The following is a 27,242-nucleotide window of genomic DNA, read 5'->3' as shown; positions in this document are numbered from 1 at the left end:
TATGAATAAATGAGCGCTTCATGTTTAAAGCAAGAGCAAACAGCTCGTGCTGTATTTCATATGAATGTTTTGTGTAAAAATAAGGGTAGGTGTGCTTTTGTGGTGTTTGTAGTGAATAGAAAATATCTGTTTCTGTGTACTGTTTTTAACAGTATGTTATGGGAAAGAAACAAAGGACTGATGATGCAAATTACTCATGAAGTGCCTCTGAGGCTCTCTTCATGTTCCAACAAATCCCATGTGGACATGCAGGGAATTTATGTCTGTTGTTTCTTGATATGAAACAAAATAAGTGTTTTGCTTTTTTTCAATCACTTGTGGCTATTTTCTTCAAAAATAGCCACAAGAAGAAGAATGTTTGTGGAATAAAATTCCATTTTGTCATTATGTCCTTATTATAGCTGTTAGCCTGCACCTCCACACGTTATTGCTGTAAGCTTTCACATCCCTGTGATGTCATGAAAACTTTAGCCAGTATGATGAGGCCTAATGGGAGTTATATAGTCTGGAGTTTGTTTATTTTATTGCACTTTTCCTGTTTAAAAATGATAATCCAGCATGGTGCTTGGAATAATCAAGAAGACTTGAGAATCAGCCTTACTTAAGAACCTGAACAGTTTACTTGTTGTGATAAAGCTATCAATGATATATTTTTATATTTTATAGAAATTGATCAGATCACGTCAGCGACATTGATCTTCAGAGAAAAAAAAAAGACAGAGACATTTTGGATTTCATATCTGTCTTTTTATGTGAATGGTTTTGTCCTATACTTTTTGTTTATATTTAAATTGCTCCCTTTCTCATGTGAAATCCTGTTTAAGGCCATGTATGTGTTGGTTTTGACTACTAAACTGTTCTTTCATTCCAAGTGTGGCAGAACTTTTGTGACTGTTGATACCTTTTATTCATGCATTGCAAAATGTATTATTATGTGAAAAAGCTACATGAATTGTGCAGCATCTTGTGAATGTAAGAATCTTATCATTAGAATATATTGTAGATGTTCTAGTTTGAAAGTATATGAAGCTATTTTTCTACTTTGTTTTGTTGTACATTGTTTGGTACTGTTATCTTTAAAGAATATGCATCACAAATTTTATTAAAGCTTCAACTTCATCTCAAGAATTTGTAAAGTGTGTGGTTTATCCGCATTAGTCTCCAGCAGGGGACAAGCCTGCACCTGATGGTGCCGTAGCTACCTCTCTTCCACACGAAGCTACTCCCCATAGTGTAGGCCACCACATTGTTTGGTTAGGTTAGTGTACTGCCCAAGCTACACCACAAGGTGTCTGCCACGCAACACCATAGCCAACCACATTGTTTTGTTGTACTAGGCAACTGCTTAATCTCACCCTCCGTTCCAGAGACAACAATGGAGAACCCCTGTGTAGAGCAGTTCATTTCTTCCCTAGGAAAGAGCCTAGAATTTGGATACCCTGAATTCATCAGCAGGTTGAATTTCAGTGAGTGCAGGAGAGAGATAGACTCACTACTGAAGGACAAGTGTGATACACAGACTGCATCCAAAGACACATTGTTATGCTTGCTTCTGAACTTCCACAGGCAAACCAGCCTTGCCTGTCAGAGCAAAACAGCCCTAGAAAGGGAGGTTGATTTTCTTAGAGCACAAAATGTTTGCCTCCTCCATGAGATTCAGACTGCTAATAAGAAAACCATGCGCTACTTGGAAAACCAGCAATCAGCGGAGTCAGATCTCTCCTTACATATGGAGTAGGGATGCACAATATTGGATTTTTTGCCGATATCAGAAATGCCGATATGTCCAACTCACTGTGGCCGATTGCCGATGCCGATACCGATATATGCACTGATACTGATATATGCACATATTTTTTTCCAGATGGCTGAGGAGAATATTATGTATGCAAGCATAGTTTGTACTAAGTATGATCAAGAAAGACAATATATGAAGGAAGAATTTAGGAGGCCTTAAAACTTTAATGAACCTGCCAAGTGGGTGGAGCGGTAGAGTCTTAATTAAAAAGTTCATTAGACAGACAGGATTAACGTGTAGGATTTAATCTCTAGTCCACACTCCAGAGCAGAAAGTGGCAGTGATGCACCTAATACGCTGGTTGCCAACTGCTGTTATAAACCTGAAAGATTTTTTTCCCTAACAGAGTGGTACATCCTGTCAGCAGAGGTGTTTCCTAACTGTGCAGCCGAATGTAACAGCTCCCCGACGGACTGTTTCTCCCTGACGGTCCCGGTGCTTCCTCCGCAGGCTTCAGTTCACTCAAGCTGCCCGTCAGACCCGCAGCTTCTTCCCACTTTAACCTGAAACTGGGGCTCGGTGCTCTGGTTTGATCCACATGGAGAGCTGGGGCTAACGTTTGCTGAGAGACTGGCGGAGCATTAGCCGCAGCATGGCCGGAGGGAAGTACAGCCAGCTAGCCTCTGCTAGCCTCCCAGCTAACATTAGCCCAGGTTCTGCATGTGGATCCAACTTATTCAGGTTAAAGTGGGAAGAAGCAGTGGGTCTGACGGGCAGCTTGAGTGAACTGGAGCCTGTGGAGGAAACACCGGGACCGTCAGGGTGAAACAGTCCGGGAACCAGGAAGAATTTGGGGGGTAAGATATCAAGATTGCAGGAGGACATGCGCAGATGCGAAATTGTCTCTATATGGTTTTGCATGGTAATTGGGGCAAAATGGGTTAGTAAATTTGAAACACTACTAGGTGGATCAAAAGTGGTAGATGGCAGCACAATGTTGGATCTAATGATACTGATCTTGTTGACGAAAAATGATAAATGCAATTCACAGTCTTCAGTTGAGGTGGCAGAGATAGTAGCAGGAGCAGTTTGTACGAGCAGACTCTCTCTAACAGATTTGAGGCGAGAAACATGGAACATAGGATGGACCCCCTTGGAACGAGGCAGGCGGAGGCGTACAGCTGTAGGGTTGATGATCCTGGACACAGGGAAGGGACCCACGAACCGCAGGGCCAATTTCCTGGATTCCACTCTCAATGGCAGGTCTCGGGTGGAAAGCCAGACCTTCTGACCAGGGGTATAGTGAGGGGCAGGGAGGCGATGCCGGTTAGCATCCCTACGGTATCGGTCGGAGGTGCGGAGCAGAGTGGAGCGAGCCTGTAACCAGGTCCGGCAGCACCGACGAATGAAGGCCTGGACAGATGGGACCCTGGCCTCCTGCTCCTGTGTTGGGAAAAGAGGAGGTTGATACCCCTGGGAGCACTGGAGGGGGGAGAGTCCGGTTGCAGAGCTGGGAAGGGTGTTGTGGGCATATTCAACCCACAACAGTTGTTTGGACCAGGATGAGGGGTTGCGGGACGAGAGGCATCGCAGGGCCGTCTCCATCTCCTGATTAATCCTCTCGGTTTGGCCGTTGGACTGTGGATGGAAGCCGGATGACAGGCTGACGGAGGCACCGAGGAGCCTGCAAAACCCCCGCCAAAAACAAGAGGTGAATTGGGGCCCCCGGTCAGAGACAACGTCTCTAGGCGGGCCGTGCAGACGGAATACATGGTGCAACATAAGTTCAGCAGTTTCTTTAGCAGATGGTAACTTGGGTAATGGAATGAGATGAGCAGTCTTAGAGAAACGGTCAACCATTGTGAATATGACTGTGTTACCGTCTGAGAGAGGAAGTCCTGTGACGAAATCCAAGGAGATGTGGGACCAAGGTCGGTGAGGAACTGGCAGTGGTTGTAGCAGACCAGCAGGGGCCTGGCAATGATTCTTATTCTGGGAGCAAACCTGACAGGCAGCGAAAAAGCCTCTGGTATCCTTCTTCATAGAGGCCCACCAGAAACGCTGCTTGAGGAGTGCCCCTCTCACAGCCCTCACATCTGTGAGGGCTGTGAGAGGGGCAGCCACAGAACTGTAGTTCCTGATGAACCGCCAGTAGAAATTGGTGAAGCCCAAAAACCGCTGCAGCTCTTTACAGGAGAACGGAGGAGGCCAACCTAGAACAGCACTGACCTTGCCAGGGTCCATCTGGATGCTCCCCTCCCTGACGACGAAGCCCAAGAACGACACCTTGGAAACGTGAAACTCACACTTCTCGGCCTTCACGTAGAGTTGATTCTCCAGAAGCCTCCGGAGAACACACCGCACATGCTCAACATGCTCCTGCATAGACTTGGAAAAGATGAAGATATCATCCAGATAAACAAAGACACAGGTATTGAGCATGTCCCTGAGAACATCATTGACTAGGTCCTGGAAAACAGCAGGGGCCTTAGTAAGTCCGAAAGGTATGACAAGATACTCGTAGTGGCCCCGGGGAGTGTTGAAGGCAGTTTTCCACTCATCCCCCTCCCTAATGCGCACCAGATGATAAGCATTCCTCAGGTCAAGTTTGGAAAACACCTTGGCTCCTTGTAACAGTTCAAAGGCTGAGGAAATGAGTGGAAGGGGGTACCTGTTCTTCACAGTAATGTTGTTCAGACCTCGATAACCAATGCAGGGGCGTAGTGACTTGTCCTTCTTCCCCACAAAGAAGAACCCAGCCCCAGCAGGAGACGAGGAGGGACGGATAAGACCCGCAGCCAATGAGTCGTTGATATACTTCTCCATGGCCTCGGTCTCAGGAGCAGACAGGGAGAAGATATGACCCCTGGGTGGAGACTTGTTGTGTCCATGTGACAAAAAGTGGGGAATCACAAAAGGTAAACAGGCTCCCATTCAGCCTAAGAATTCAGCTTGTCTCTGGCCAATATTGTTCAGAATAGAGAGATCCTATTCAGTCTAAATAGCCATGTTATGACTATATGTTCAACAACAGAAAGGAACTATTCAGGTGAGAATCAATCTGTATGACGTAAGGAGTGAAAATGGCAATTCATTCTGGGGAGGTGCTGCACTGCCTTGTGGTATATTTGGTCATATTGTCTACCTCTAGTAGAAACTAGTGGCTCTAAACATTTTTGGTTTGTGATTCCTATTAAAATATAGTAGCTAACTACTAATATAATCTAGTAACTACAGTACACAGTCTAATAACTACCTTAGATATTCCTCATGTACGCACTAATGTTGGCAGAGCTGGTTTCAGGTACTATGCACCATTTAAAAACTTCAAACTTGAGTCTTACATTCCCCTTAGAAATTTAAAGTTTAAAGCTTTATTATCTGATGTTTTTGATGATTCTTGTAATGGTCTTTATTAATTCCTTGTTTATTGTGTAGTTGTGTTGTTTCTGTCCGCTGACTGTCTTCTTGTCTTATGAATGTTTCTTGTTCTCAGGTCTCTCTTGGAAAAGAGATCTTAATCTCAATGAGACTTCCAGATTAAATAAAGATTAAATTAATGCAGGTGAGCCTGATTGCAGGCTTCATGCTACAAGTGAAAGATTTCCCCTTTTCAGGCTAATTAACTTGATTTAGTTATCAAACGATTAGAGACTGAAAAGTGTCTTCAGTTTTCACTGCAAAAAAATGCAAAAACGTGATTTATAAAAAACACAAATGTAAATAAATATGGGGGATTCATTTTAAACTAACAAAATTCCCCCAGTGACAGAAACTAATAAATGAAACCAGTATAAAATGTGAAGAAATGGGAAATCAATACCATCCAGCTGTAGGTAAATACTGGCTGAGTTTTGACAGTTTAACTGCTCTACCAGCAACTTTGACATCAGTATTAATACACTTTTGTATTTCCTCACTAATTCCCTTGTATTCTAAAAGAGTTATTCATAAAAAACCCACAGTACATTTTCAGTAAAGACTGGTTTGGAGTCATATTCAATAAACACACGACACTCACCTTACTTACAGTACCGACTGTTAACAAAACTTTGCTGCCTCTTGTTCAAAAACTAAGCTTAAATACTTCTGTATCATGAATTGACCCAAGTAATCATAAAGAGGCATACTTACTCTGCCTCCGTGTTCACCTCTGTCTGTTTGAGGTATTGTGGTTGGCCAGGCAAACAACTTTTTAGTTAACAGCCGAAATTTCTTATTGTCACTTCACAAAGCAGGAAGTACTGAACATGGATGTATTGTAAGAGCTGGATACTGGACTGAAAATGGTGCCCATTCCATCACAGATTTTTGAAATCGCTTTTCTCTGCTCAAGGAAAGTTTTACAAATATAAAACCTCCATGGGTCAAAAATTCCTAATAGAAAGAGTCATAATTGACCTTGTTTGCAGTTGGAGGTTTCCTGTCAACAGTTTTACGGACATCTTTTTTATAATGGTGGTCTATGGGGAAAATGCTTTTTGGGTTGCAGGGGGATTTTTTGCTGCAATACTGCAAGTGGCCACTGGGAAAAATTGGCTGCAAGGTTGAGCCGCAGAGCACTATCCAGCTCTTATAATACATCCATGGTACTGATTCCATTTTGAGTCCAACTCCCATAAAGCCACGGAGCAAGATGTCAGCATTAACTGCCAGCTCAAGTCTGAACACAGCAACAACCATGGATGTATTGTAAGAGCTGGATACCCAACTAAAAATGGCGCCAATTCTGTCCTATAAGAATCGCTTGGCAGGTGCATATGTCAAAAAAAGTTTCTCTGCTGATTCTCAGTGGGGGACAGTTTGCCACCCACAGCCTCAACTCAGATGTTTGTGCCATGATGTGTCACTGTTCTCTCTTTCCTTGCTCTTATTCTTTCTTTTACACTCAGCTGCCAGTTTGTAAGGCACACCAAACCAAACACTAATGCTGTGTAATAGAACAGCCCTGCTACAAAGCATACCTTTGTTCAGTTCATTTCCCCTTTACACAAGTAGTTAACCTCTAAAATGTTATGATAAAACAAGACGGCTCATCAGAGGATTGTTCAGAAAGAGAGAAATTGAAATTAGCGATTGGTGAGAGAGGGAAAGAGAGGGATTGGGATGTTGGAAAGTATGAATATATGAATGAAGGAAGACAGGAAAGGGGATTATCTGTAAAATTTGATCTGGTAATTCCTCCTCTTTCTCCATACTTCAGAGAAAAAGGAGATCCTCCTCACAGTGTGTGGCCTGCAGCCATGGGAGACACTGATAATCTGGTTAATCTTCACAGATCTGGTTAATCTTAAATAAAGTGTAGTGCACTCATACTCCAATCTAATAATCACAATATGGTGCACTTACTGTAATATGGTTTTGGGTGTCACTGGATGTTAGATGAGTAAAATTGGAGGTATAGGTGCATGTGTGGCTGTCATTGCCCTCATTGTGGGATGATAAATGTAAGAGGATCCCAGGAAATACCTTTTAAATACCACCTCATTTGCATAACAATAAAATTAATGTCTTGAGTGAGCTTTCATTTTTCACAGGGTCTTAAGCTGCTGTTAATTAACAGCCGTGTGTGCAAGCAGGATTGTGTATGGGGTTTGTTGATGCCAAGGAAAGCTGGCATCACCAACAAAAAATATCCCTTTAAAACTGGTTATAGCCTGTGATGTATAAAAATAAAAAAATAATGTTTAAAAAGGACAAAAAGAAATATGTTACTAGTCTTTGATGCATATGTCACACAGGAGAGATTTTGAGTTAATATTTGTATTTGTTTTGGATTGATCTTTTGTTTTGCATGTATTTTGAATGATCTTTTGTTTGTGTAGTTTGCTTTGTGTTTTCTTTGCATGTTTGTTGAATCTGATTATCCCAAGACACACCTGTGCACAGTATTGCCAATTGACCGATCCCTCTAGAGCACAGTGATCACAAAAGCAGAAGGACAGACAGACACCAAGAGTCACCAAGAGAGACCAAGAGCCGGGTTCTGCTTGAGGTTTCTTCCTGTTAAAGTGGAGTTTTTCCTTACCGCTGTCGCCAAGTGCTTGCTCATGGGGGAATTGTTGAGTCTCTCTCTCTGTAAATTAAAAAGTATGGTCTAGACCTGCTCCATGTGAAAAGTGCCCTGAGATGACTTTTGTTGTGATTTGGCGCTATATAAATAAAATTGAATTGAATTGAATTGAAGCAGAGTGAGGAACGACACGGTTGGGAGCAGCTTTTAGCCCCACCTGTGGTTCAGGTAAGGACCAGGTGGGGCAAATTGTGTCATGTACAGCTCAGCACTCTTTTCTCCCTCAGCGCACCTAAAGGCGTACCGTGGAGGAATCACGGGTGAAGAGGAAGAGAGAGGAAAGGCCCAGAGATTGCCCCACCATTGCAACCAGGAGCCACAGGCAGAGTAACACTCGGCCGCAGGACAAGAGGAGCCAAGAGACCAACAGACCACCGACAGCGTCGCAGCTGCAGCTTTCGTGTTGGAATGGTGAACAGACACTAATACCTCTTTCAGACCAATGACCAGGGTCGGTCCAGGGTTATTTGACCAATGTTCAACCCTTCTTTTGTCAATTCAAACCCAGTCAGTCAACACTGCCTGGTCATGACAGATTCAGATAGGACCTGGGTCATGGACCTGTAGGGGAGCTTTTTAGCTTGTTTGTTTTTTAAGGGACATTTTAGGACCCTTAGACATTTTATTGTTGCCTTTTATTTTTATGGTAATATTTAGTGGCTTTTTACTCACTTTTGTCTGCTCCTTGTTTGCCCAGTGGCTCTCTATTCGATCTAAAGAGCCCTTGAATTTCAACGAACCCCATGTAGTAGCTACTGTTTTACCAGTACCACATTAGACATGTAGTAGAGTCTCTCCTGCACTCAGTCAGTCACACCTGTATTCAGTTCAGTCAATCAGTGAGTCCATGCTCATTCATGTCACTGATTAGTGAGTCCCACTCATTCCCATCACAGTACTTTAGATGTTTTGATGTTGAACCACAATTATGTTTTTGTTATTTCTTTAATATTTGTCAAGAAAAAAATGAACAGGTACGGCAGAAGCATCAAAATGGTGAAAATAACCAAAAATGAAATGAATACAAACATTGTCACTCAGTACATTTTTTGGATCCTGTGGTGTTTCCTCAGGAAGTAACCTAGTTTGCATGTGGTCATTTATATGAGTATTTCTATTTATTTGCATGTAAATACAATATTGAAAGAGATACTTTTGTTTCTTGAATGAAGCAACCAAACCAAAGAGGCTTCAGGCCCAGATCAGGTTCAACGTGCTGTGTACATGTGCACACTTGAAACTGTCAAACAGTATCAACAGGACAACGTGTGTGTTTTTATCAAAGACTGTATATAGGTTTTTTCAGTCATCTGTTCCCTCTAGTGCATCTATTCGACTGCTGGATATTTTGAAGCAACTGGTTTTCCGGCTCCACCAGGCTTCATGACGAAATATTTCCTCCACAAACTCCGGTTTCCTCTGCCTTTCTTTGTTTTCACATTTCTTTTTCTAGTTAATCTTGAGTGGTGAATGTTAATAAATCCTGAGACCTGACAGAAAACAGGCTTCATATCTAAGTCTGTTTGTTATTTATCTGATGGACGAGTGGACAGTTGTCCCGCAGTATCAGATAATGCAACAAAGTTCCACACAATGAAATCAGGCATCAAATCAATATGATAAAATGTAATAAGTTTACTTCAAGAGTTTGATTCAATAAAATATAACATTTAGCATTTTAATAATGCTTTGTTTTTCTACAACAATGCAGATGAAATACGTGTGGCTCAACAAAGTATCCTCACATTTGCATATGTCAGAGGGAGCTGAAAGCGATATTGGTGTCCGTCTCGGGTCGGGCTTGGGCTAAGAAATTGCAGACTTTGACGGGCTGGGGCTGGGCTAGAGCTTGATCACCACAGGCTCTTCTGAGGAAATAGTCCCAGAACAACCGCATGTTCTGTGGATTATCAAGAATGAGATGCAGATACATAATTTTTCAATGCTGTGAGAACCACAAACAAAATTCAATTTGCCTCCGTTGTACTGAAACAATCTGCGTGACCACCACCATTTTTGCAATTTGGGTGAATCAACCCTTTAAAAAAGTTATATAAAGTTCTAGCACAGTGAAAATATTTAAATGTTCCTCTATGACACACTGTGTTTGACACTTCTTCGTGAGGAATTTATGTAATTTTTGTGCATTTTTGTTTTTTGCTTGGTCATCAAATGCACTTCTGTTCAGTCTGTATTTGCTCAGCTTGTTTGCTGCGGGGCCGTGTTTGTTTGTGTTTCACTCAGACCTGTCTAAAGGTTCATTGAGTTGCATTGTACATGCATGCATGCATGTGTGTGTGTGTGTGTGTGTGGTATCACCAGTTCTTTCTCTCTCCCTCTGCAGTGGCTGGCCAAGCTCCTGTCATCTCAGTGGAGCCCTGCACTGCTACTGTGCGCCAAGAGGAGTCTGTCAGCTTCAGGTGCCAAGTGAAGGGTGGTACACGGCCAAAGCTGGAATGGAGGAGTCAAACATGAGCTTGTCTTCACAACTTGGTGTTTCACTAGTGGCAAAGACAGAAACTCTTTTAACTCCATTATGCAGACAGAAACTGTCTTTTATTAAAAAATAAAATCATAGTGCTAGATTATTTTTGTGTTGGCCTCTGCAATCCCCACCACCAGCTGCAGACCACTGAGGTCTTTACTGCCATTTACCCTCTAGTACTAATACTTTATCAATACTTTTTCAAGTATTTCTTAAAACAGCATTATGGTGCCCAAATGAACATTGAAACGAGTTTTGCTTGCTGTAATAATTCCTGTTGTTTATACTGACCATTAGAAGATCTGCTCCAAATGTGCTTACAATGGAGACAAAACCCACAGTCTTCGTTTAGAGCAAAAATGTATTCAAAAAGTTAGTCTGGATACGAGGCTTCAGCGATCTGAATTTGTCAGATAAAGTAGATCTCTTCCACAGTTAGTCTTTTTAGTTAAAAATTCCCTCTTTGTGTCTTGATGGACAGTGTTTTCCTGTTCAGCTGCAGTGGAAGGATTGTAGCAAAAAGTGGGAATTTGGCACTAAAAAGTTTTTAACTTTGAAAGATATTGACTTGATTTGATCAATTTGGACACCTGAAGCCTCATATTAGCCTCAAACAAAAATACACTAATACATATTTGCACAGAGGGAGGGCTGCAAATTTTGTCCCATATGACTTACATTAAAAGTGAAGGGAACTTCTAAAGGTCAGTATGAACAGGAGGAATGATTACAGCAAGAAGAACATGAGTCATGTTCATTTGGGCACCTGACTATTGTTTAAGGACAGACTTGAAAAATTTTGAACCTATCCTTTAATGTGTCAGTCATGTTGACATGTCCTCCCCCTCAGATGCTCCTAAAGTGCGGCTGGTACCAGCTGGGCTCCTGCGGGTCAGGATCGGTGACCCTGTGTTGGTGGAGGCCAAAGAAGAGCCCTCACACCCTTAACAACTGGAGGGACAGATGCAGTGCACAGTCAAACTTTTGTTTTCCATATGACTACATGTCATCCCTAAGTTTAAAAAAAGGAAAAAGCTTTGGCTGGTGAGGTCAGCTCAGTGAGTAAATATGGACCGTAAACTCCTCTTGCACAGGCAAAGTTCAGTTTGATCAGACAAATGTGTTGCAAAATGATGCACCGATGGCTGTGCTGTTGCACAAAATTTATAGCAGCTCTGGCTAAATGAAGTGTTCGCTTGCCATTTAGGGTTTGCAGTAGCAGCAGTAGGTTGGAAAGAGAGCTACCATTTTCGGTGCTTGCTGCCAGAACAAAGCCTGTATCTGCTCTATGTGACTGTGGCCTCCCTCATAAAGCGCCCAACCTCCATGGAGAAACAGGCTTTCCCCTTTCCACTTTTCCCCCCTCCATCTTTACAAGCATCTTCAAAGCTAGGGAGGAAACATCTGCCCTCTGTCACCTCACTCCACCCCCTCACTTCACAGACAGACCGAGGGAGGGAGAGGGAAGATGAGGACGAAATAAATGCACAACAGAGGATAGTAGAGGAAGGAAATCTACACTCTACATTATTAATTTAGAATCATAAAGAGCTACTGAGGTGAAACAAAGGAAGAAATATATCAGTGACAGACAGGAAACCAATTAATTAAATCTGATCCATCTCTCAGTGTATGCCTTTGTTTACATATTAAGTAGACATGTACATATACCCTCTAATGGAGGCTGATATAAACACTGAGTCCAGATGACTTCCCAGAAAAAGGATGTGCACACACACAATTTCAGAAGCATTACATTATTTTATATTACAGTGTAGCAAAGGAAGAATCCCACACCAAGTCTTGAACCTCAGTCTCCCAGACCACAGACAAATGCACTAACCACTCAACCAAGGAGGAAAACCCTCACAAAATATACCTTTTTCTCAACACAGTATATTCCAGTAAATAATAAAAGGCTGGTACTGTTGCTAGATACAGTGCAGTAATAATATGGGAAAACCAGATCATTCAGGAAGGAACCAATGATGTGAGAGCTTCCTCATACAGGAAGTGATAGGTGGAAGGAGGGCGCCTGTCAGGTCTGTTGCTATGGTTTCCACCTGGTGAACTCGGATAAACTGCGGTGGGATGACAGTTTGTAGAAGCAACAGTTTCTTCTGGACATAGGAAGGCAGGCTGATGGGGTGATAGGGAATGGAGTTCCTGTATTTTGTCGGCTGCAAAGCTGAGAAGAATACCAGAGTGCATAATGTCACACCCTGCGTTAAATCTGATCTAACATGGTGTCAATGAAGTGTTTCTGTTCCTAAATGGTGCAACAGGAAACCATCACAAATCGTGTCATATAAATCATCTGAAATGTTGTCATGCACAAAAAGAGGAGTGAGTCAGTAATTCCTCTGTGAAAATAGAGTCTAACTGTTGACAGGAAGGGCTATGCCCTGGACTAAACGGGTCACCGGGGAAGGAAATATAGGCTGAATAACATCCCATTAAATAGATAGTGGTTCCTGACGTGGGGGTCCCAAGATAAATCTGAGGGGTCATAAGATAATTAACAGGATAAGAAAGAAAAATATGTATTTCTGTTACACAAAATTGTTCATCCTTAAAAGTTGTATAAATAAATGTGTTATATTAACAATGGAAAAATTACTATGTGTTATGTTTTCAGTTCATAGTGACAAACCCACACAAATTACCACCTGACCACATTTCACCTCAATTCTTCATGTTGTTTGTTCAGTTTAGTTTTTACAGCTCACAGCGCAAAGTTTTGTGCAAAGAGATATAATTTGCTAGTGTAAAAAGTTTTTGTAGCAATAGAAATATTTGTGTCGTGTAATTAAAATTTGTGCAGAATTTTTTCAACAGTGAGGTTTCACAAAGTCTGAGAGATGGACACACAAATTTCCTACCTGTGTGTTGACTCTGAAGTTACAACTACAAAATGCAAATTACGAGTTTTGACCCTCTTTTGACGTGTGAATCCGACTGTCAAAGATAGAGTCAATTGGTCCAATCAGAGGGCAGATGGTTCTGTTGCGTTCATCCCCCTGCAAGTCTTGAAAAATGGACAACAGTGTGGGCTCTCCCACAACCCAGGGGGGTTTAATTGTATTTGAGGATGCTGTAGATAATAATGATAAACATTTAATGTGTTGTATATTTAGCTTGTAGTTAGTTTGCCGTTATTATAAGGCAACGCAGTTGTCCAAATGCATATTTTCCAGTTCAGGAAGGCCACTTTATGTACCTAGAACAGAACAGTAATGTAGCTTTCTGTTAGTCTGCTAGCATTACGAAAGTAGCAGCAATTGAACTGCTACAACTGAATTCAAGCCAATCTGTTTCTTGGCATGAAACATAATTCTAATATTATTACCCAATATTATAATACTGTTATTATATGATTTAATTGCTATTATTTTTGTTTTGTTGTAATTTTTGTTATTTATGATGGTTTGGCAACATTTACCATGTATTTCTCTGCATAAACAACGTATAATTACTACTGGGTCAAATTTGACCCATAGCACAACAGATGTAACTTTTTTTTTGTACGCATTGAAAAAGAAAGAAAAGATGATCAAAATGTGTTTTATTGTATTCAGTAGGCCATTGTAGAGGATGTAATGAAGTCATGTTTCGAGCAGAAAAAATAAAAGTGTGTTTCACACATCTGAACTTGAAAATTGGTCAAATTTGACTCCAACACAATAGGAGGGTTAAATGTTGAATTCTGTTTTTGTTTGTTTGTTTTTAAAACTGGATTAAACAAGTGTTTTACAAGCAAATGTAAAACCTTGGTTTGATGTGAGATATGCTTAGTATGCACTGTGAGTTTCATTGCTTCTGCTATTTCCATCCTCAGCTGTAAAGATGTTTCATCTTCACACCTTTGCAGCCATTGCAAACTGTCTAGATGCAGCACATAGAAGAGCTACTCACGCCTGCTGCAGTCGTGTTTTAATGGCTTCAAAAGTGAAGCAAATGGCACAGAGGGCCATGATGTGGTTCCAGGAAGTCCCCAACAACCTGAAGAATAAAAGTGTTATCTACAAATAATCCCAGTTACAGTGGACAGTAGCGCCGTCTAATTATATTCTCTCTGCTTTATGTATTTGTATTCAAATCTACAGATATAAATGAGTGTGATGAAATCCTAGAACAATGTGGGAAAGACACGGTGTGCTTCAACACATTTGGCAGTTTCTACTGTCAGTGCAAGGATGGGTTTGCAAATACTAAAAACAAAGTTAACTTCACAACGGGAGATGGACGGTGCAAAGGTGAATGTGTGTGTTAGTGTATGCGACCAGTGTCAGAGTTTCTCTCTTGTCTGAACACTCACCTGTCTTCATTTGTTTCTCTGTCAGACATTAACGAGTGTTACGATGACAAAGAGATCTGCGGTCACAAGGCAAATTGTACTAACCTGATTGGGAGCTACAAGTGCACCTGCCATCATGGGTACAATCCCACCAATAACTTCACACACTGCATAGGTGAGTAGTGTCTACTTTTTTGTGTCCACATTTCTCAGGTTAAAGTTGACTGGAGCTGTGATGAAACTTTGCTGAAATTATAAAACAATATACATCTCACGACACTACTGACATTAAGACTGACACGGCCGTACCCCTGCTTACATTGCAGAGATGTTCGTTCCATCATGGGCTACAGCAATCCCTGCAATCTTAAGATTTCATACTATTCTCATCAAAATCATTGGCCTTGAGGAATGTCCGTCATTTCTTATGTCTCTGTTTTTTTATCCTGTCACAGACATAGATGAATGCAAAGACGCTGAAATGAAAAAAGAAGACCTCTGTGGAATAAAAGGGACATGTAAGAACATTAATGGGAGTTACTGGTGCATGTGTCCAGAAGGATACACCAACTATGGCAATGAAAGGACTCCATGTTCACGTGAGTGTATGCATACACGGCCCCCCCTCCATTGCCATTACTTCCTTACTTTCAAATTTTTTCAGCCCCAGTTTCTTCTTCTTCGTTGGTGTTGATGTGAATGATATTGTGTGTGTTGCATCGGATTCCAGATAATCTGTGGTGTATGTCTTGGAAGATAAAGAGAGTATCTGTTCAGTGCTGCTGCTTTGCTGTGTAGATTTTATCAGAACTCCTTCTCTCACGCTACACAGTGAAGTGTCAAACTCTGTCACTCATGTGTGTCTAGTGTCTTGCATGATCATGATGATCATCTTGCATGATGATCATCTAATGTTTCACTTTTTTCCATTTAGAGCTTGACTGTGAAACCTTCCAACCCAACATCAGACCTGCACAGGTAAAACACATGTTTAGATACCAAATTATTAGCATAATGGATGCACTGCAACAATCATAAATAAACAAAATGTATTAAGTTTTTATGCAGGATTTATTTTGTACTTGTCCCATGCAGGTCTTAGTTCAGGGTCAGTTATAGTACAGCACCCTCCAGTGTCTTGCTAAAGAACATTTCAGAAGGGGCAATTTCTTTTATTTACACCCTGCAGCCCTGTAAAGTTTAGTATATGTGAACTTTAGTAAATACTGAATAGTCTCATTATTCTCTCTCTCACTGTCTGTATCTGTCTCTCAGTCTCTTGAAGGCCTGGCAGACATTTTATCCATGATGAGAGACAACTGTTTGGCTCTGTCTAACCCACACATTGCTAGTGAGGGGAAGACTGATGGAGAAGCGCCAATGGAGGTCAGAAAAACCAATACAAAATACAAACACACACACATTCTTGCATATAAACACACAGTATTGTCAATTTCCCCCTTCTGTGTCCTGCAACATGGACAGAAATTTCTCACAGCCACCAAGGTCATCCTGTCCCCTGGTCACCTGAACCACAGGGAAGACGTGAGTGCTTTTCTCCAAACGGTGGAGGAGTCCATTAGGCACATTGGTCCACAGCTCAAAGACAGCATTACTGAGATGGAGACCACTGAGAAGGGTAACAGGCCTTTTCCCTGGATGATAATATATAGAGTTTAATAAATAAAAATAGGACATATTTTGGAATTAACATTATCTGTGCAGGGGGAGATTACCATATGAAATTGGTTATTTGTTTGATTAGATGCAAAGATTGCAGTTCAGAGGGGAAAGACTCAACTCACTGGACCATTCATTCTGACCAATGAAAATGCTCGTCTCGACACTGACTGGACAACATATTACCAAGAAAGTTAACTTCACAGTGGAAGATGGACGGAGCCAAGGTGTGTGTGTGTATGTGACCTGTGTCAGAGTGTCTCTCTTGTCTGAACACTCTCACCTGTCTTCATTTGTTCCTCTGTCAGACATTAACGAGTGTGTTGATAACACAGAGATCTGCGGTCACAAGGCAAATTGTACTAACCTGATTGAGAGCAACAGACGTGGCTGAAAATATTGGTACCCTTCCACCTTTAAAAATAAAAAACAAATTTTCTCTGTATTAGACAGAAGTTTAGTCTCTCAGACTTTGTGAAACCTCACTGTTGGAAAACCTCCTGAAGAAATTTTAATTACACATACACAAAATATTTCTACTGCTACAAAAATGTTTTACATGTGCAAATTATATCTGTGTGCACAAAACTTTTTCACACATGCAAAAAATGTTTCTATAGCTGCAAAACTTTATTACACATTCACAAACAATTTCACAAGCTCAAAATATTTTGAACTGCTCTGTAAGGGTCATGAGGATGTGACTCTGCTCCATCTGATAAACTCTTCACAACCAGATAAAACAAGAAACATGCTTCCTCCAAGATAAAAACAAGGCTGCTTTATTTAGTGCACATCTACAATTGTGTGGCAGGCGGGACCGAGCGGCAAAAGGAGAGGTGCACCAATTGGTTTGTCAAGATATAAGGGTACCTGAAGGAGGAACGGAGGTTTTTGCCACTGTTGGCTCAGGCCGGTGGATTGAGGCAGGTGCACACCTCAATCCATGCTGGCATGCAGAGAAGGCAAGAGTGCAGGAATGACTGACCTGCTGGTAGTCAGTGTGATAGTGATAGCTGACTGTCTGTAATAAAAATATTTATACTTTACTTCCTTTTTTTGTCATTTCTTATGCTAGTGACTTGCAGTGGGTGTTACAACTGTATGGAATCAAATACTGGTCATAAATATTTTGAGCTTGTGAAATGGTTTATGAATGTGTAATAATGTTTTGCAGCTGTAGAAATATTTTGTGCATGTGTGAAAAGGTTTTGTGCACACAGATATAATTTGCACATGCGTAAACACACAGGCACACAAATTTCCTACCTATGTGTGCGACACTGACATTACAGCTACAAACAAGTGATGAGTATGAATTTTGACCCTGTTTTTAAGTGTGTATCCAATTGGTCACACGTAAAATCAATCTGTCCGATCAGAGGTTCTGTTGCATTCATACCCCTGCAAGTCTTGAAAGATGGACGACAGTGTGGGCTCTCCCATGACCTAGTTGACTCACGTACCGGAACAGCGCTGCACAGAGACTCCCAAACGCTATCGATTACAATATTATCAAATATTAAAAAAAATTTTTTTGGCCGGTTCTCGTTGTGTCATTGTGGAGAAACACAGATTCAGTAAACGTTGAGTACAGTTTAGACCCAACAGTTTCCATTAAGTTGAGCGAGTTCAAAGTTGTGAAAACAACGAGGGTGTTTTGAATACAGCTGATCACAGTTACAGTGATCAGTGATCAAATAAAATTTATGCTGTTTAAATAAGTTGACTGTGCACACACACACAGAAACACCAGCGTTACCAGTGCGCACACAGCACTGACTGCGCACTTGAATGGGAGAGGGTACATTGGCAGAGCGCATTACCTTTGAATGACAGTGAAGCACATTGGCGGCAAGCAATCACACCAAAAAGACCACACTGCTCCGCCACGCCGGGCAGTTTCCAGTTAATTTTTAACTTTCAGTGATACTTGTAAATGGACATCCTGTGAAATGTGTCAAAGAGTATGATAATGTTGGAAAGTTCTCTTAAGTTGCCTACACCATAATTTAAATATACATCTGATATTATCTAGCCTAGTGATAGCATGACCACAGTCACTGATCTGAATGCTCATTTATTAACAAATAAAGATAAAACCATGAGCAGGAACAAGCACTGCTCTTCACTTTGACCATGCAGACGTATCAGGCTGAATGAGGGGATTGAACCATCATCCTTCTAGTAATAAGTTTGTTCCTCTAACCTTAAGGCTATCACTGCCCACCTACATAGACACATTTAATCTGTCATCAATTTTGTGCCAAGTCATCTCCCTCACCTTGTTAATTGTAGCAGTTTTGTCCTTTTAGGTGAAAACTCCTTCACATTCTTCATATAGTTTCATCAACAGGTTTATTCTGCTGCTGAGAAGAAAACCGCTCCAGTTTTCTTTTCATTTTGCGACATAGTATCGTCTTTTCGACAATCGACTGTTCCGTGCACGCGCACACTGCAAGCTTATTCCAGCCTGGCTAGATTTAGCATTGACTGCGTTAGTGGAACGGCTTGAGCCTCAAGTGAAAGTTGACGTTAATTCTAGCCAGGCTTTTTCAAGTAAGCGCAGCTTTCTTTAGCTGCGTTGATGGAACAACCCTCAGGGCTTTCCCTGGTAACCCTGTATTTAAATGCTGATTTAATGTCATAACGCTGTGAACTGTGGGTAATTCCCTCAGGCAAAGTCAAAGATGCAGACTGATAGAAAAATACATGTATTAGTTAAGTAGGTATGATCAAATGTATGTATACATTTGGCGGCAGGGCCTTGAGGAGAACACTATGATAATCATATGGACATCATGGTCATCATGTGGAAGGGAGAGCTCTGTAAAGCTTTGTCTAGGTCTGTTAGAAGGAATCTGTAAACAACTAAAGGTGCCTCTTAAGGGCATCAAGGCCGTCAATATATACTAGTGACTTTCCTTTGTCTTGTCAGAATTCTCCACGGAGACTCTGCGCACTCTCCATGTCTGCAACATATGTTCTGTTTGAATTAAAGAGACGCTTGACTTCAACCAACCTCAGTGTATTGATAATTTATCCATCACGGACTTACGGAAAATGTGCATAAAGGGCTCGAGAAGTCTGCCCGAGAGCCCTCATGCACCTGACCATTTGTGCCCTAAACCCTTGCGGATTTAGCGAGAACGTGCTTTAAAGTCCTTGAGTCCTTGAGTGTGGACATTGGGATTGGGTCCACTTCTACGTAGCCTGGCTATCACAGCACACTGCGTCCCTCATGAGAGTGTTGTGAATAGCTCCTGAAATAGAGTTCACTGGGACGTAGAGCGAAATGTGAAAGACAAAGTAGACAGAGAAGGGGTTTGTGAAAGCAATGTGATATGGTGCCAGCGTGAAAAATGTGTTCACTTGGAAAGATATGGAGTGAAAAAAAAGACCAAGAAAGAGTGACGTGAGAGAGAGACAAGGACACACAGACAAGTGAGTGGGAGGAAGAGAGAGAGAGAGAGAGAGAGAGAGAGACAGAGAGAGGGGCGCATACTCAGATTGAGAGTCTGAATCTGAGAGAGGAGGAAAGCTGGTGAAGGTTCACACTTATTTTTCCTGCCACATACAGAATCACCCTCCACAGAAAGGATTTATCTTTTTAGTGTTCTTTTTTTGTGTCTCAAACCTTGTGGATTTCATGGACCTTGGACTGTGATTCCTTCTGAGAAGTCTGAACAATACTTTTTATTTCTTTAACTTTATGAGAGGACCTAAAATTTTATTACAAGACATCAATCAGATTTACATTTAATTCATAGTTTTGATAAAGTCATCAGCTGTACGGGGATATAGTTTGACATGGGGCCTCGGAAGGCGCTACTTATCCTGGGTAAGTCTATCAATGAGAGCACAATTTGTGTTTGTGTGTGTGAGTGTGTGACTGGGTGGAGTCATGGGTGGAAGAGAACAAAATAACACTGAACAATCAGGAACATGCATGTAATTCAAAATGTGGCATACAGCTAGCTACTACTAATTATGACCACAAGCCTTCCCCCTTAATTATATGTCACCCCACACACTTTGTTGATGAAAATATATTTTATAAAAACCACACAAGTTTACCTCACTTACTAGCTTTACTAAGGGATGGTTTAAGGAGACATGACGCAGTAAATTTTTGTGAAATACATCCTTGTTCTCTGTGCATGTGTTGATGTCTGAGAGAGGAACAGAGGATTACAGCTGCAAGTAGTTACACCATCAGTCACATACACATGTTACCCATATGGACACCTCACAAACACACACATAGTCTCACCTTCACACTCTTGTTAAAACACAACAAGATAAAGAAAATGACTCCACTGGAGGATGGAAGATGAAGTCAAATCGAAGTCACAGCAGTTACTGTACAATGGATTCCAGCTGTGACTGAAAGTCATGGTACAAAATTAGTCTAAACGTATTTTAAAAGTTCATAGAAACTTCTAACTAATCCCAGAGTATAATTCACATCTCTGTTGTTGATCCATGTAATGTTCCAAACAATCGTAGCTTTTCCAATAAATTGGTAAATACGCTAAATTTTGGAGCCTGAAGAGACAATATTTCAACATAGAGATAATATCTTTAGCTACTGTGTGTCGTGGAGAAACTTTACTGAGCATATAGATCACTGGTGGAGGAGTGGTATTATGGTGCAGAAACAAAAATAAATAAAATTCAATTGAATGAAAAGATTTATTTTTGGTGTAGTGTCCTTTAGATAAGTGTTAAGTGTTTACTTTATTTTGTCTTCCTCATAATTGTAAGATTTTGCCTTAACTGTGAAATGCAACTAAATGGCCTCTCTCTTTCCCCACAGGCTTAATGTGTATGCTGGGGGCATGTTTCTCCCAGTGTGGCAGACACTTTCTCAAAAAGCACAGACAATGTTTAGGTAATAATCTTCCATGACTGTTGATTTTAACCACCCCTCTCCACTGTCTCCACTCTCAGAAAGAAGTGTTGCTCCCATTATGCAATACCTCTTACTGGAGTTTAGCAGGAAAAGCAGCCTTTTTTGACATTCCAATTCATTTTTCCATTTTAGGCGTTTAAGCACTGCTCATATCAAGACTGGATTACAATGAAAACAACAGTAGATGAGGTTCAAATTTTTAGATCACCACAATTTCAAGCAACCAGCAGAAATAATTACACTGCATTGGCAGTAATGATATAACCACAGACTGGTGATCATGGTGGACAGAAGTGTGGGAAGAAAAAGAGCTAACAGAGATCACTTTAAATTAAGTTTTTACAAGAATGTAAGACACTGTCACAGTAAATATTATGTTCTATTGTGTATTGATGTGTAAGATTCATCACTATAATTATATTCTCTTTGATTTATGTATTTGTATCCAAATCTACAGATATATATGAGTGTGGAGGAATCAAGGAAGAATGTCAGGGAAACACGCTGTGCCTCTACACACTTGGCAGTTACTACTGTCAGTGCAAGGATGGGTTTACAAATACTAAAAACAAAGTTTACTTCAAATTGGGAGAGGAACGGTGCAGAGGTGAGTGTGCGTGTTAGTGTATGCGACCAGTGTCAGAGTTTCTCTCTTGTCTGAACACTCACCTGTCTTCATTTGTTCCTCTGTCAGACATTAACGAGTGTTACAATAACACTGTGATCTGCGGTCACAAGGCAGATTGTATTAACCTGATTGGGAGCTACAAGTGCACCTGCCATTCTGGGTACACTAATCCCACCAATAACCTCAAACACTGCATAGGTGAGTAGTGTCTACTTTTTTGTGTCCACATTTCTCAGGTTGAAGTTGACTGGAGCTGTGATGAAACTTTGCTGAAATTATAAAACAATATACTCACCAGAATGATCAAGATGTAAGTCGACTCACCCCAACAGATGCCACAAAAATGACAAGAGAGAGAGGCAGGTGTCAATCAAGTAGCTCTGTACACCCACACTACACCTGTGAGAGTGGACCAATGTTGGGCTTTTAAATAGAAAATCCACTCTAGTGGCCCTGGACACACCAGGATTTAAAAGGCCGCAAATTGATTGACCCTGCAAGAGATCAGTGAATTCACTTGCAGGGGATGAAATAAATGTGTACTGGCTTGTTTCCAAAACATAAGGAATATTTCCAAAATTAAAAATTGCCCATTCTGAGCGAGCTGATCTTAAAAGAGGTCATAGACATTACGTTTCATCATATATTATAATTCCATGTAGTCTGGCCTTAACCACAAAGCCACCTCCTCTTGCCTCCTGCCAGCTCCAATTACAGCTCTTAACTAACTTGAAATGCAAGACATCTCACGACACTACTGACATTAAGACAGTAAGCTTACATTGAAGAGATGTTCGTTCCATCATGGGCTACAGCAATCCCTGCAATCTTAAGATTTCAAACTATTCTCATCGAAATCATTGGCCTTGAGGAATGTCCGTTATTTCTTATGTCTCTGTTTTTTTATCCTCCCGCAGACATAGATGAATGCGAAGAAGCTGAAATGAAAAAAGAAGACCTCTGTGGAATAAAAGGGACTTGTGAGAACATTAATGGGAGTTACTGGTGCATGTGTCCAAAAGGATACACCAACTATGGCAATGAAAGGACTCCATGCTCAGGTGAGTGTATGCATACACGGCCCCCCCTCCATTGCCATTACTTCCTTACTTTCAAATTTTTTCAGCCCCAGTTTCTTCTTCTTCGTTGGTGTTGATGTGAATGCTCGCCCTGCTTTTATGTTAATGTGTGTGTTGCATCGGATTCCAGATAATCTGTGGTGTATGTCTCTGTATGCAAGATAAAGAATAGAGTATCTGTTCAGTGCTGCTGCTTTGCTGTGTAGATTTTATCAGAACTCCTTCTCTCACGCTACACAGTGAAGTGTCATATTCTGTCACTCATGTGTGTCTAGTGTCTTGCATGATGATCATCTGATGTTTCACTTTTTTCCATTTAGAGCTTGACTGTGAAACCTTCCAAGCCAATAGCAGGCTTGCACAGGTAAAACACATGTTTAGATACCAAATTATTAGCATAATGAATGCACTGCAACAATCATCAATCATAAATAAACAAAATGTATTAAGTTTTTATGCAGGATTTATTTTTGTACTTGTCCCATGCAGGTCTTAGTTCAGGGTCAGTTATAGTACAGCACCCTCCAGTGTCTTGCTAAAGAACATTTCAGAAAGGGCAATTTCCTTTATTTACACCCTGCAGCCCTGTAGAGTTTGGTATATATGAACTTTAGTAAATACTGAATAGTCTCATTATTCTCTCTCTCACTGTCTGTATCTGTCTCTCAGTCTCTTGAAGGCCTGGCAGACATTTTATCCATGATGAGAAACAGCTGTTTGGCTCTGTCTAACCCACACATTGCTAGTGAGGGGAAGACTGATGGAGAAGCGCTACTGGAGGTCAGAAAAGCCGATACAAAATACAAACACACACACATTTTTGCACATAAACACACAGTATTGTCAATTTCCCCCTTCTGTGTCCTGCAACATGGACAGAAATTTCTCATCGCCACTGAGGCCATCCTGTCCCCTGGTCACCTGAACCACAGGGAAGAAGTGAGTGGTTTTCTCCAAACGGTGGAGGAGTCCATTAGGCTCATCGGTCCACAGCTCAAAGATAACGGTACTGAGATGGAGACCACTGAGATAGGTAACAGGCCTTTTCCCTGGATGATAATATATATAGAGTTTAATAAATAAAAATAGGACATATTTTGAAGTTAACATTATCTGTGCAGGGGGAGATTGCCATATGAAATGATTATTTGTTTGATTAGACGCAAAGATTGCAGTTCAGAGGGGAAAGACTCAACCCACTGGACCAATCCTTCTGACCAATGAAAATGCTCGTCTCGACACTGACTGGACAACAGCAGCTGGGACGGGAACATATCCTGGTAAACTCTTCCTCTCTTTTCTTCTGACAAATGAGTCATGTATCAATAATGTATTAAATAATATATCACTAAATACCATCATATTTCTCATTGTCTTTATAGGCTTTGCTCTGGCTGCATTGTTGACCTACAAGAACCTTGAGAAATTTGTTAACAACTCCTTTGAGGAGCTCAAAGGACATGAAAAAAATGGCAAAAATCCCTCCTCCTTCAAGATCTCCTCTAAAGTTGTGTCTGTTGTGGTCTCCAACCCGTCCACTCAGAACCTGAGCAGCCCTGTGAACATCACACTCAGACATCTAAACGTAGCCTACTCCTGCCTGTCTTACATTCATTTCAATGTTGTGTCACTTCCTCTAATGTACAGTATATACATTGTATGGAATATAAAGAGATAAAGATTATATGGGTTTTATTTTGGTGTATTAGGAGACAGTGGAGTCCTCTGAGGTGGAATACATCTGTGCACACTGGAATGACAGAGGGGCCTGGTCCGAAGAGGGTTGCCATCAACAACAAACCAATGCCACACACAGTGTTTGTACATGTGAACTTCTGAGCAGCTTCGCTGTGCTTATGGCCCTCTATCCCATGAAGGTAAGAAATTGACACACACATCATGAAAACTTAAATTAAACATTAATTCCCTCAAGATGTTTAATGTTTGAATTTTATTGATACTTTCCACTGAGAAAATTGCTTTTAAGGCTTAACATCCAAAGAAATCATTGAAACAATCTTTTTCACTGGAAACAAATGAAAAAGTGTCACTTGTTTTATTTTTATTTCCTTTTGCAGATTCTCATGTGCTTTAAAGATGCATTAATCAATAAAACATTAATACAAGGTCAAGTGACTATGTGTAATGTGAAATGTTTCACTCATAGTGATGAACCCACAGAGAATTATCCCCTCAGGTTTACAGGTGTGTTTCTGAAACTTTACAGTTTCACTGCTCTCATCAACCCCATTTTTGGGCACAGCAAGTGAATGTTTTCTTTTGCAAAAAAGCTGTGAAAAACTGACTGTACACCAGTCAAGTTAGCTTGATTGGAGCACACTGATTGATTTGCAGCCTTTAATAATGCAAACAGGCCAATGTTTCAACACTACTTAGTCAAAGGAGGACAAAGGCATAAGGCAAACACATATATAGTCAACCTAGGACAGGTGTATATTTGTCACTGGGTAGAGGGTGAAACAAGAAATCAACCCTATTGGATAATAGATACAGGGGTGGGGATTGCCAGAGTCAATGTCCAGGTGCCACACCCATACATTAAAAACAAGACAGAAAAACAAGAATACACTTATATCTTTGAGTTACATGAAATCAAGCACAAAAAGTGCCTGTTCCAAAACATCCATATATCATGATTTAGAGGAAGCATGACACATTTAAGTCTGAATTGAGGCCAAAGGGTTCAGTTGTGTTGAAAGTATGAATCCAACATGCATCTTCAAAGCAGTTACCTATATCACCATTTCTAGTTGAGGGGGAATTTTTTTCTCTTCCCCGGAACTTTAATAAGGCTGCACAGCCATGAGCATAATGTCATGCTGTAGTATATTCCATATTTTGAGTCCGTACGGCAGTTTCGTGTTCAGAACCACAAGGATATTTCAGTATGTACACCACATGTGTGCTGCTGCAGTTTATGTTGTATTTTTACCAGTATGTGGATGTGTAAAATGTTTAGTATTTGATGAGTTTGAACATTGTGCACAGTGGCCACAGTGGGTCTGTCTGTGGGTTGATCTGGAAGTTTTAATGTTAACGTTGCTCTGTGCATTGCTTGCTAACTTCTTTGTTATAAACACTTAATACCGTCATATGTCAATGTGTTTACAACTTGCTCCCAAGTTGCCAAAAAAATCTTCTTTTCCAAGAAAACAACACACACATTATGCTGTAAATGATTACACACCTTAAGGTCTGACATGTCATCTCTTCTAGCATCCCTTTGCGCTCATACTGATAACAAAGATAGGGCTGAACATGTCCCTGCTGTGTCTGGTACTGTGCATCCTGACGTTCAAGTTCTGCCGCTCCATACAAGGGACACGCACCACCATCCACTTGCACCTCTGTGTCTGCCTCTTCGTGGCTGACCGCATCTTTCTGGCCGGCATTTCGAAAACCGAACCTGTGGTATGTTCGTCCAAGCAAACAGCGACTTTAGCATGGACTGCAGTAATCCAACTGTTGACCGTATGCTTAACAAGACAGCATTTTCATTAAAATGTTTACATGGGTTGAACTATTCCACTCATCTTCCTGTTTACACACTACATAGCAGAGCCCAGTTATTAATGAAAGAGCCACCCTTCACAGCACAATATCAGAGGATCTCTTCTATATTAAAAGGGGCCCTCCACTGATTTTAAACATGACGTTCCCTTTACTCGTCATGAGGACTACTGCTTAGACTGTGAAAACAGTTCAATCTTCAGTTCAGAGAAAGTGTCATTATAGGAAATGTAGGATCTAGTGTTTTATAGAGCTTGACCTATACTGCGGAATTAAAGTCAGGATATCTCTTCCTGTGCAGCTTCAATGTCATCTTGTTAATCCACAAACCTTAAGGAAGCGCAATAACAAATTGCTGATGTACTCATTTAATAATCTTATTAACGTCATTATCATCAGAACATTATATTTACATGGGAATATCTTATTCAAAGTTTACTGCAGTCCATGTAAAGACAGCATGAGACATTTCATTCCTCTACTTCCCTCCAAACTTACTTTTCTCATATGTTTATGTTGCATTGCAGGGCGGCTGCAGGTTTGTTGCAGCAATGCTCCATATCTTCTTCTTGGGAGTGTTTATGTGGATGCTGCTGGAAGGGGTGCAGCTGTACCGCATGGTGGTCCTGGTGTTCAATGCCACCATTCGGCCCCTATACTTATTCATCGCTGGTTATGGGACACCCCTTGTTATCGTTATCATATCGGCCATCGTTAATCCCAAGGGCTACGGCACTAAGGAGCAGTAAGTGGGTGAAGAAAAGATGAAATGTTTTGCATTTGCTTATGTGATTGCACATCGGCGGATTACAGAGA

The 27,242-nt window shown here is 41.0% G+C and overlaps 1 protein-coding gene and 1 long non-coding RNA gene across 6 annotated transcripts in view; both read left to right on the top strand.

Moving 5' to 3' along the window:
- Window positions 1-7,649: 7,649 nt before the first annotated feature.
- LOC121912401 lies at window positions 7,650-10,399 on the top strand. Of its 2 annotated transcripts, XR_006100063.1 has the most exons (3): window positions 7,650-7,733; window positions 8,039-8,222; window positions 10,156-10,399. It is a non-coding gene; the product is annotated as an uncharacterized LOC121912401 (long non-coding RNA). The 2 variants fall into 2 exon arrangements; XR_006100060.1 differs by lacking the exon at window positions 7,650-7,733 and having other exon boundaries at window positions 7,951-8,222.
- Window positions 10,400-14,569: 4,170 nt separating this feature from the next.
- Window positions 14,570-27,242, top strand: part of LOC121912272 (putative adhesion G protein-coupled receptor E4P) — a 59,447-nt gene continuing 46,774 nt past the window's right edge. Inside the window, exons 1-13 of one of the 4 annotated variants that reach the window (XM_042434473.1) lie at window positions 19,798-20,114; window positions 21,093-21,167; window positions 21,646-21,795; window positions 21,883-22,014; window positions 22,734-22,877; window positions 23,216-23,259; window positions 23,565-23,675; window positions 23,775-23,928; window positions 24,056-24,175; window positions 24,278-24,480; window positions 24,605-24,772; window positions 26,133-26,327; window positions 26,954-27,171. In XM_042434473.1, the coding sequence (XP_042290407.1) occupies window positions 20,084-20,114; window positions 21,093-21,167; window positions 21,646-21,795; window positions 21,883-22,014; window positions 22,734-22,877; window positions 23,216-23,259; window positions 23,565-23,675; window positions 23,775-23,928; window positions 24,056-24,175; window positions 24,278-24,480; window positions 24,605-24,772; window positions 26,133-26,327; window positions 26,954-27,171 (1,745 nt within the window). In that variant the 5' untranslated portion in view covers window positions 19,798-20,083. Of the gene's footprint in view, window positions 14,684-19,797; window positions 20,115-21,092; window positions 21,168-21,645; window positions 21,796-21,882; window positions 22,015-22,733; window positions 22,878-23,215; window positions 23,260-23,564; window positions 23,676-23,774; window positions 23,929-24,055; window positions 24,176-24,277; window positions 24,481-24,604; window positions 24,773-26,132; window positions 26,328-26,953; window positions 27,172-27,242 lie in introns of those variants that run through there. The other 3 variants (XM_042434466.1, XM_042434455.1, XM_042434474.1) reach the window with 3 other exon arrangements.

Source organism: Thunnus maccoyii, chromosome 2, assembly GCF_910596095.1.
Source record: "Thunnus maccoyii chromosome 2, fThuMac1.1, whole genome shotgun sequence".
NCBI classification, from domain to species: Eukaryota; Metazoa; Chordata; class Actinopteri; order Scombriformes; family Scombridae; genus Thunnus; species Thunnus maccoyii.
Note: the sequence above shows the minus strand (reverse complement) of the source record. Positions and strands in the feature narration are given on the sequence as shown.